Consider the following 12,173-nt stretch of genomic DNA (forward strand, 5'->3'; position numbering starts at 1 on the left):
TCTAATAATTATCAAGACTTGGAAGACTTCGAGAGATGTCTTAGTCGAGCAATGTCAATTAGATTAACATAGAATCTATCAGAAAAAATTATTTAACTCTAGTACAGGGTATTTCCCAGTCGTGCGCTACATAATTAACATGCAATCATTGCAAAAGCCATCAATATATATATATTTATATATTGATTTATATGTTGGCAACTATCTAATTTGCTACCAAACAATTTGCAATATTTTTTATTACGGATTATAATTCTTATCGACGAGCGATAAGAAACAGAGCTTTGATTTCCATTTATTCCATATAGATAATTAACTAAAATTTTTGATATATATTTTATCATTTGCTAGAAGCCTCTTGAATTTCACAAATTAATATGTTTGCACATTTTCCAAGAAATCCGTAAATTCAATACAAACAAATCGATTAAACTGATTTGCATTGATAATGAATTGAAGAGATAATAAAAACTTTGGGAAATTAAATATAATCATATAATTAATAAGCATATATTTAAAGAATATACGATTAGAAACATATCTGTCTTTATCATTCAAACATTTTGGTAGTTTTTCAGAATAGATATATATGTATATGTATATAAGGTATTTCAAGATCTAAACATACTATGCGCCAAGTTTCTTTATTTTATTTTCTATAACCGTGGACAGAAAATAAACGGCACACTGCTCATATGTTCTTCCAAGATTTAAAGATAAGAATATATATTTTAAGTATCATTTATCAATTTCTTTGAGTGAAAATAAAAAGGCTATAAAAAAATAGTCTCAAAGTTATTTTCATTTGTCTTTGCTTTAAGTAAGTCAAACATGTCAAGTTGGGGGTGTGCGAGTATGGTATACCCTGGATTTATATGAAATATTAAACATATGTTCCATTATTTGACTACGGAAAAAGTTACTGATTATTAAAAACAAATATTGACTTGAGGAACATACAAAAGGGTTAACCTCTATTTCTCTTTGACTTTCTCATCTGTATGAACAGAACTAAGCTACGTTGCATCGGCTATTCATGCTCATCAAGAACATATATACATTATGGGGCATGTCACTCTTCTTTCTTCTACCACATACATTTTTATCTTTCCTCATTTTCAAGGAGCTTAGCGTATAAATACCCACGGCCAGTTGTACCTAATACAGGGTATACATATGTTTGTGCAGGCACATAAATATGCGCATGCATATGTCTTAATATGTATAAAATAATATAGTGAACGCGATAAGAAGTGCGCCCACTCAGCTTACTTAACTCTGCGTGTGTGTGTGTGTGTGTGTGTGTGTGTGTGTGATAAGCGACCAATGCTTAGCATTTCGCTGTGAAGTCCAGGCCCTAGCTGACAGTTAGATAGGCTTATATATAGAGATACATATATACTTGAAGAGCCAACAAATACAAGTGCATATAAATTTTTAAGTGCAGTTAATTCTTCACTTAGCATAGCATAAAAATTCTCAGACTTGTTGAGCTTAAAAAAAAACACATGTGTATATTTAGATTAAAGCCAACAGACTGGGAGTTACCCAATAAAGGGCTAAGCATCTTTTATGTCTCACTTCATATTTTATATGAAAAATTAGCCTTATAGCTGCGCTGCTCCACTGGCTCTACTTACATAAAATCCTCGATATCCACAAATTGCGAAAACTGGCATGGCTCCGGCTGACTCGGGCCATAGCCATAGCAGTGTTCATAGCCCCACGGCTGATTGCCGCGACAGGGCACAGGCAGGTTGAGCAACGGCAAGGCTGGCCGGGCATAGGGCATGCTCGACTGCTGGCCATAGCCCGGCGGATATGGGCCAAAATCGTTCGCCTGCCGCTGGTACGGATGAAAACGCGTCGCAGAGCAAGCTGAACTCATTTCCAGGCTCGAGCAGTCGTTGTACACGCCACCACCACATGCGGCATAGGCAACCATTGGCGGTGGTGGTGCTGCTGCCTGGGTGTTATAGAAGCCACCGTTATTGAAGTTTACGGCGGGCTCATTGATGAGCCTGCGGCCGTAAATCAAGCCGTTAGGCGAATTTTGTGGCTGCTCTTGCTGTGGCTTAATGTCTGGCTCGTAAAAACAATTGACATCGTCGCCATAAAAAGTATTTTCCGAGCAGGGAAAATCGCAGGTTTCCCACGAGTTGCACGAGTTAAACATTATTAGTTTCACACACTAAATATGGCCTAAGCCATGTCACACTAGAGCACAGAGATACCGATTGCAGCACGATTGAAAAGAATTTTTACCGAACTAAAAAGAACCGTTTGTAGCGCCCATTAAAAATGAACAGAAAATTCTAATAGCATGAAATTCATATTTATAGGAGTTGGCCGCGCAAATCGCAATATCAAAGCTGATAGCAAAGGCACCCACACAAACCCAGTGACATGTACGTATATGTGTTAAGTGTACACTGCAAGAAATAGCATAGAAAGTATGACTAATTAACAAGGCAAATAAGTTTGCACTTGAAGAAATTCTAAAAAAAAGTCAAGTATATTAAAATGTTTAAAATATATTTATGAATTTATTTAAGGAATTTTTTCAAGTGTTTTTCTCCCCTTATAAGATACAAAAATCCATTCAAATTTTATGAACTTATATTGTATTTCAGTCAACTCAACCCACTACACTTTTTCTTCAAGTGTATGTCCTGAAAATCCCACACAATAACACCGCCATTAGTAAGAGTGAAACGCTTTCGGTGAACTTCACAAAAGCTGAAACAAAAACGCATGACTAAATGCTAGACATTAACATCAGTTATCACTCGTTATCAGCACAACAGATACCTGGCAGACGGAGAGAGACACAGACAGTGAGCGAGTGAGATAGCGTTAGCTGTTTGATAAGATAATGGCCAAAACAACAAGATACACGCTGCCTGCTTACAGCCAGGCCAATTATGCATGTGTGAATTGACCAGAGATAAGGCCAAACTGGCTATAAACAAATCAAAAAAACACACACAAAGCAAAGAGTACAAAAAATAGTAAAACAAATTAAAAGTACTCACATATGAATTATATATTTTCGCGCTTAATTAACTTGGCTAAAAGCATTGCATACTCTACAGCGCTGTGAACATTTTGCTACTATATCTATCTCTATCTCTATCTATATCACTATCTCTATCTCTATCTCTATATCTATTCCTATCTCTTTCTCTTTCTCTATCTCTATCTCTATCTTTATCTCTATCTTTATCTTTATCTCTATCTCTATCTCTATCTCTCTATCTGTCTATATATCTCTCTTTCTACAGCTTTCTCCCCTCACTACCGCGCTCACTCTTTCACTCTCTCACTATCTCTTTCTCTCTGTCTTTCTATTTCATTATGATTATTCGCTGTGCTTATCTTTGAAGGACTCTGTTCTGACAAAATATTTGCATACGCAGCCAAACTGCAGCAAAGTTTTTGGATACCCGCTCATGACGTAAAAGGAGTATATAGGTTTTATGATATGCTGATATTGCTCTATTGCTCTTTCTAATCCTAATCTTTCCACATATCTTAAGTTTATATATATATCGAAGACTTTTAGGAATCGGTAAACTTTCTCATCGCATTTCATTCCTAGCTTTTCATCTAGACTCAAAAAGGAATTACTTTCGATCTCTCCAACAATTCAACCTATAAATTTTAAGACCATTCGAAAACTTAAGCGTGTATTATGCAGTCAGTCATTGTTCTTAATTGCTAGCCTAATAGATTAAATAAAGCTACGCGTTTAGAAATCAGACAAAAAAAAGGGCTGTTAACTATAGTTACGCCAAATCCGACTCATCGTTTATGTCAGCCACTGTTGCCCGGTCTGATAACATAATAAAACATAATATTGTCAAATATTTGCATTGTTTTTGGCTGAAAGTGATACGATATGATAAGAGCCGAACCGTAAAAAACGCACTCGGTAGCAATTAAATAACGGCAAATTGTACCTTTAGATGTGATCCGATTACTGACTGACGAGTGGTGAATAACCGCCAACACTGATAGAAGCGGGTACATTATATAATTAGCGAGCAGCTGGTCTATATCTACGTCTAGTCTATGCCGTACGTCTTATATTGGCAGATATTTAGGTCATAACGAATTGTACAAATTAATCGAGACCATAATAGGAATTACGAAAGACATCGTAAGTGGAGAAAAAAAGTCGGAAAGATTTAAAAAGATATATAAAATACAGAATGGTAATGGAAACATTCTTATAATACGGAATAGAAATACAGAAAGTGGAAAGGGGAATTAACAAATATGGAATATGAAGTATAGCAACTGGAATGCGAAGTATAAAAAATTGAATATTGAATATGGAATGATCTAAAATAGAATATGGAATATATATAGAAAATCGAATATGAATTATGGATAATGGAATATGATATAATGAAATAGAATACGGAATATAGAAAACAGAATATGGAATACACCAAATTATGGAATCGTAAAATCTGGATTAGTAATACCAAAAATGGAATTTAAATGATGTTAAAGTGGAATAGAATGTTTTGCATAATATATAAGAAGGAATTGGGTCTATTTGATATAAAATAGATATACCAGTAAGGACTATGGTAAATGGAAAATCAAATACAGAATTCCAAATATGGATTACGAATATTACGAATAGTAATATAGCAAAGGAATACGGAATATGACAATAGAGACCGAAAACCCTATTCTAAAAACTTTAGAAACTAACACAAGAAGCGAATTCTATTCAATTCAATTGTTGAATTCAATTTGTTGATCAATTTCTGGCAATTCTAACAATTTTGCTTGTTCATGAGGATTAAAAGTTGATAAAATGCTAGCATTTCTAAAAATTGATCAACTTTAAGTCCATATGAACAAGCACAATTTAAAAGTACTAGATATGGTAGATATATTTACTCTATTTACTCGCTTTACAAATGTATAAAAAAAATGCGTTAATAACTTAATTAACAACTTAATACAATTAATGATTTAATTGCCTTTCGCGTAGTTTCTCTGTATCACCAATAAAACAACTAGTTAAGCATTAAAATGCCTTTCGTGTCAATCAGTTAATATTAGCAATAAGATCGCCTCAGCTGAACCTTATATAAGTTGGCGATCTTTTGGCTTTTTTATCGAATGAGGTCACACATGGCTCGCTCAGCCAGATCGCATGTTATTAAATGCTATCAACAGGCGATGCATGTACGAGTATATAGGAATACATACAGAAACAACAACGACAACAACAACAACCATGACAACAACAACAATTTATATTTGCAAGCGAGCTACGCTTTTGCGCAACTCGAAAGAATTATGAGCATATTTCTTGTGTATTAAATGCGTGCGCCTGACAAGCCCAAAAGCTCAATAAATTTACTTTCCCTGCCACAATATCAAAATATAATAAGGGAACAACTTTATCACCAAAAAAAATGAAAAACAAAAAATTAATAAAAATTATTACAGATAGTAAAAATAAATTGGCAGCCCAAAAAGCAAATCAAAGAGCCGCAGCATATTCCGATACATCTGGCAGAGATACAGATAGAGCATGTAAGTCTGCTCGACTAGGAAATACCCACATAAATGAGATGCCTGACAGCTGTTTCAAATATGCTAACTCTTATTGATTTAGCAATTGAATATGACAACAAAATGAGCTCAGGAATAACATTATATCTAAATATTTTCTTGAAATTTCTCGCATGGGCATGGACAGCAAATTTTATCCCAAAAGTAAATATTTTTGTGTTCCATAGAAGCATCTATTTTTAGCTGCGAAGACTCTCATAATAACGAATAAATTACTCAAGTTAAATATAGATTTAAGCAAATTGTATTTTTTTTTAAATCGCAAATTTATGATTTTGTTTATGTTTTATTTGCAATCCGTCTTAATCTAACAGTAACCATTAATTAGCCGAATGCTTTGAGCTTTTTTAAATTTAAACTATTGTTATCTACCAACTATTTAACAGCATCAGAATGTGGAAATTTTTTAGTTTATTTTTTTATCGAATAATTTTAGTGCTATATTATAATTGCATTTTCAAGTTCAATGAGATCAATAAGTCGTACAATGCGCAGCATTTCCTTTTGCCCGTCGCATATGACTCAGCAATAATAATATACCCCGCTTGAATATTTCCAAGGGGTTCAGTGAGAAAGAAAAATCGCATGAAGCTGCTGCAGTTAGTGGCTGCTGCATAGCAACAGCGGTGTATTAGTTGTTTGTCTCAGACATGCCTTAAGACGGCGACAACGACAACAACGACAACAACAACAGCTGCAGTAGCAGCATCAACAACAACAACAACAACAGCTATATGTATTTCATATGAATAAAAAGAAAATACAACAAAAAAGACACACACACCATGCAAAACGACTACACAGATACGCATATACATACACGCACATGCACAACACAATCACACTTCCCCACACGCACACACACACACACACGCGCATACACACCCCGTTTGCCCGTTGCCCCCTGGCGTTAATGTCGTCACATTTTAGTTCGATTGCGCAAAAAAGTAGGTCGTCGTGGCCAGACAGAGGCTGCCGTGGCCAGCAACAACAACATACATATAAACAACAGCAACAACAACAACAACAGCAACAACAACAATAGCAATATCAGACCGAAAAACAACAATGAAGCATATCATTTAAATATTTAACATATTGTGCTCGCAAGCTTGTGTTAATTTTATGCGTTTGCCTTGCATTGCTATTGAAATACACAAAAGTTTCTATTTCTATACATATATTGTTTTCCACCATTTCGGTATCAGTAAAAAAGAAACAATATCAGAGGATAGCACAGGGCATATGAAGCGTGTGAGGAATATATATGGAAAGTGTATTTATTATAAGAAAAGCTAATATTTTTATTGAAAAAATATATACTCCGAATTCATTCAAAAGATTCATTCTAAATATTTAAAAAAGCTATTTTTAAACTTTTATATTTTGTTATTACTTTTGAAACATTTAAGCATAGTACATTAATTCCAATTTATGATTTATTTCATATTTAATAAAATTATATACATATAATATATATTTTATAGGCGCTCGACCTTTGCACAGCTTGACGTTAATTCAACTGAATTATGACAATTAAACCGAAATTCAATTAAACTCTTCAATTGATAAGCAATTATACTTTAATAATATAATTTTTAGTATATTATTCAGCTTTTTTGTTTAGTATTTATTTTAATTGTATGTAATTCCCATAATCTGTATAAAATAGATCCATGTCGACTAAGCAATTGTTTTTCATTTTTATACAATTTTAATCGAGGCTAAGATGTCTGGCAAAGTGAAGTAAATCAAATCGTGCAAACGGACAAGTGCACAGCAAGGTCGTGACTAGTGATGACAGCGTGAGCGGCATGATAATGAATACAAATCTATAAATATACTGTATACGAACTTATTCGGAATCTCTAGACAGCAAAGCAAACAGTAAATTTAAATACAAAATTTTCTATTATAATCATTCTATATAAACTTATTTGCAAACACTATCAAAATAACTAACAAACATTATTTGTTATGCATATCTGACTCTTCTCTCCGTTTGTCCATATTTTAAAGTGATTTGTCCTTATCTACTGATATTGATTTAATGTTTTAAAATAATATTTCCATAACACATGACTATCATTATCCCATTACGATAGTTTAACTACGAAATCCCGTCAAGAAAATATATTCTACAACATCTTAGCCCGAATTGCAGCCCATGCGCTGGCGCTGCGTCAGCTGCGCAGTTAGTAGAGCGCGTGCCTATGCGCGATGTTCACAAACAGTTTCTACAAATACCTCTGTATGTTCACGTGATCTTCTCTTCCAACTCCATTTATCGTCCATTCAGAGTTATCTAAATCAGCTACCGATTGATAACTGAACCGTAAACGAATTGAATACAAGCTTAATCAATGCCAGAAACTAGTTTAGCATGGAAAACGAGCCGCCTGTCGTTTAAGCATTTGGTTTGGTTTTCCACGCTGCTTCGAACTGTTACAGAACCGCTTTGCAGCTAACTGAAGTCACGTAGGCCAAAACGAAATATTTCAATTTAATGCAAATCTTGCATACTATAATATTATTTAAAATGAAATATAAAAAAAAAAATGCGATAAATTTTACATTTTATGTGCTTCGTACAATGTAAATGATTTAAGTAAATGCGTGGCCGTTACTTGAGGGGCAGGTCGCTAACACGCCTCAAGAAGATGCCGAAAGAGGGCAGACAAACAAAAATAAACTTCAAAATAAAAACAAAACAAAACAAAAAGTTAAAAAATCGAAGCGTAGATACTCAGTAAAAAAATACGGATTAACCCTACGCATTGGCAAAACTCAGACACTAGGGCTATTCTATCCAAGTTTCACATATCAAATGCAAGCTATGGAAAACAGTTTGTGAAATCGGAATAGCTGAAGTTTTGCTTTACGTGGAGCAGTTTAGTATAACTACAGTAAATCCAGAGTATTTACATGTTTTCCATGCGCCTACAATTGCAGGGTATCAAGACTGACAAGCGAAACATAACCAAAACAAACTGATAAAACAAAACTGACAACAACAAAACAATAACAAAACTGGTTACGCGTTTGCTTCGCTGCTGACAACAACAGGTTTTTCTTTCTTCTTCTCTGCCGCGGCTGCTGCTTTTGTTTAATTTTTAAAAATAAACCATACGCAAAAAGAATGCGTAGCCCCAGCTGAAAAGAGGAAATCCAAAGTGCAATCAGGCTGCAAAAAAAAACAACAACAAAATCTGTCTAAATATAGAATAAACAGAAATGGGCAGATCGCATCGCAACCAATCAAGGATAATTAAATAAACCTGATTTTATAAAGATAAGATTTCATTTGAAGGCTGGATGATTCGTTACTTGCAAAGCTCGCACAGTGTTTATCAATATTCGATGAAATTTTGATAGCCATGAATCAGAATATAATTTTACTGAAGGTTATTGCTACTACATATATCCGTATCGAACGCCAGAAACTAGTCGAAAGAAGAAGAATAAAACTTTAGCAAATCAATCTACAGTAAATGGACTAGTAAATATTATTTGGCCATTTTCGTTTTATTATTTTTATTTCTTTCGGGGTTTGCTTTTGGGTTTTAAGTGTTTCTTTGATTTGCATCTGGGTTTTATTTGTTGCGACATTCAAGGTAAGGTCTCGGTCAACGCGTTCTCTTTTACTGTCTACCTTCGTTCACGTTGTATAATTATCGCACATGCAAAAGTCAAGCGTGATTAATGATTACGAATTAGATTTCTTACATGTATAGGAAACGTAGCCACCACCCTCTTGTCAATCTTTTGCCTAAATATGAATGTGAATGCATATATACTGAATCATCAACACATGCTAAATATTCAAGTATTATATAAATACATATATTATGCTTGCATGTGTGAGTGATTATCACAGGTGGAGAGCATGATTTCGCAAAATGTGCAACAAGTTGATAGAAGTCTTATATTAGATATGCAGTAGAATGCTCTCTCAATTGAAAATACATACATGTTTAGATGTACACTATTCCAATGCTATACCTTGAACTTGCGAAAAAGAGATTTATGAATATATCTCATTTGAAAATGTCTGTATCACACAGTAAGAGGCTTGACACATCCCATAAAGTATTTATATTAGCGATCAGGACAACAAACTGAGTTGATATTGGCACAACTACAACTACAGTACCCTCGAGAGTTTATCATGCACCTACATATATTCCTGTTTACCAAACGTAGCAAATTATTACAAAATATTCCACATCTTTATATATATTTAGATATATTTTATAAATCAAATGCAATTCGACTTGAATTTCCTATATACATATATTGCACATAAGAATTCTTACGCTAAAGATCTGCGAAAAAACAACTCCCTTATCTCAAAGCTCTTATTTCACAAGTTTCATATATATTTCAAAGTAACAATTCGTTTTAGAGACTCTTCCGCAATCGATTGCAAATTGAATAAAACTTTAGTTATTTTGAAGGAGACTCATTAATTTTGTTTAGTAAAAGTATATTCAGCTAAACTGCATAGAAACATTTGGTGTGTACTTCCCCCATATGTACCAATAAATTTCGCACATTTTTGTGATTCATTCATACTCTTAGGTTCAGTAAGATCGTACAATAAAAATCAATTTCCAGCAGAAAACAAATAAAAGTAGCTATAGCTCAGCAAGGAATACAGGATATCTCTTAGTAGAGTACTCCCGAGTGCAAAGACAGGCTTACTAATATATGTATGTACCTATTTACACATAGTATCAATAATTAAAGAAAACGTGTGAATTATAAAGAGAAATGATCTTCATATACATATATTTTGTATATGTGCATTTGACATATCCGAAAAGCTTTCACTATAAATATTAAGTATACTTGCATATGTATGTATGTCTATGAAGATTATTTCGAGCCGGTACGATAATTCTAGAAGGTCTTATAATCTTATTGTTACAGCAATATGAGCCCTAAATAGATTCCATCAATCTAATGCTAAAAATTCAAATGGGGTGCACATTAGGGTGTGCAAATACAGTTGAATCCCTCAACCCTATTGAACATATCCGCAGCTAACGTCATAGAAGCAACAGCGTCGATAGCAACAACAGCGACGCTGACGCTGACGCTAACGACAACGCAGCAAACGGCAACAGCAGCAGCAGCAGCTGAAGAAAAAAGAAAGCAAATTGCTTATGCAATAGGCAACAGCCCATCAGACAGACAGATCACATGGCAGGAGCTTAGATTATTTATTTGGCTGTCTGTTAGTGGGGGGGTGAGAGAGCTGACAAAATTAGTCCAACTATTGGGGTGACCATAACTCACCTTCGTTTCTCCTTAGGCTTGCCGCTTGCGGTCAAGGCAATACCAGCTGCTGCTGCTGAAGCAACAACACCGCCAGCAGCAGCAGCGGCGGTCGGTGACTTGGCTCCAGCGTTGACTGCCGACGTTGCTGTAGCAGCGGCAGCGGCGCTCCGTTGCTTTTGAGCCTCCGCTGCCGCATCGATTGTATCAATTAACGAGACCATTTTCTACAAAATGTTGAAGCCTAAGCAGCATTCAAATATTCAAATTTATGGTTCGCTGTTAACTTCTTAGGGTTCTTTTTTTTCTCTTTTTTTTATTATTGCAAATCACTGATTTTGTTGTTATGTTTCCTGTTAATTGAAATTTTACAGTTGAGACTCTTCGTTATATTTTTTATATATTAAAAAACTATTGAAATGGAAGTACTTTGTATATTTTCGAATTCCTCTCCGCACGTCTTTCGTATGCACACCAATACGTAACTGCGTATATACGTATATTTTATTGTATGTGTGCGCTTGTGTGTGTGTCGCGTTTGTATTTGTGTCACTGTGCAGCACGAAACTTTTTAATGCACTGTAAATGACTTTAGCAAAATACACTTTTGTGAAATATGGGATTCTATAACTAATAGCTGATAATATGCAGATATAACTATTTATTTCGAAAGCAATATGCACAACACTCACTTCACTGGCGGCTGTTGGTTATTTGACTTTCTATTTTGTTACTGATTAGGTGCGCGCTCGAACTGCAAGACACAAGGTTATTTACTTGTTTTGATTTATTTTGTTGGCCTGTAGCTCAAGCAAATTGCACAGCAATCGTAATAGCTATTGCACTTTGAAATTTTGCACAGATTTGATATTAAATTCACGTTTTAACGTTTCACATCTGAGATTTATTAACACATTAAGCATTTTACCAATACGTCTAACAACATTTTCGTCACGGTTTTCATAAGTTTTCTTATTTTTCTTATGGTGGTCGGCCGACTACATGTGGCGGCGTGTCGATAACTATACCACAAAAATTACCAGAATTATCCATGTCGCATATGTTTTTGTTATCAATTTACGAAAATACCAGAAAAATACTTTGTGTTAACATATTTTACGCAATGTTAATAATTGTTACTGATAAATAAATACTCTATTTATAAAAAGCTGCTGCATTATTATACAAAAGTTAAAATTTAGGTACTTCCTTAAGATAAAATTTGTCTATAGGCAAAATAAACACAGATGTTTACTTTAAACTCGGCTCACATAGAAACCAAATCAGCT

At 34.4% G+C, this 12,173-nt stretch overlaps 2 protein-coding genes across 4 annotated transcripts in view; one reads left to right on the plus strand and one right to left on the minus strand.

Annotated features, from left to right (window-relative positions):
• Positions 1-11,910, minus strand: part of sima (HIF-1 transcription factor component sima) — a 109,579-nt gene extending 97,669 nt beyond the window's left edge. The window contains exon 1 of one of the 2 annotated variants that reach the window (XM_030383466.2): positions 10,906-11,910. In XM_030383466.2, the coding sequence (XP_030239326.2) occupies positions 10,906-11,108 (203 nt within the window). In that variant the 5' untranslated portion in view covers positions 11,109-11,910. Of the gene's footprint in view, positions 1-1,640; positions 2,274-10,905 lie in introns of those variants that run through there. The other variant, XM_030383465.2, reaches the window with a different exon arrangement.
• LOC108649179 (sex-regulated protein janus-B) overlaps positions 1-12,173 on the plus strand; it is an 83,044-nt gene that overhangs the window by 45,480 nt on the left and 25,391 nt on the right. The window lies entirely within an intron of this gene.

This window comes from Drosophila navojoa, chromosome 2 (assembly GCF_054131105.1).
Source record: "Drosophila navojoa isolate 15081-1374.11 chromosome 2, UAZ_NAV_1.0, whole genome shotgun sequence".
NCBI classification, from domain to species: Eukaryota; Metazoa; Arthropoda; class Insecta; order Diptera; family Drosophilidae; genus Drosophila; species Drosophila navojoa.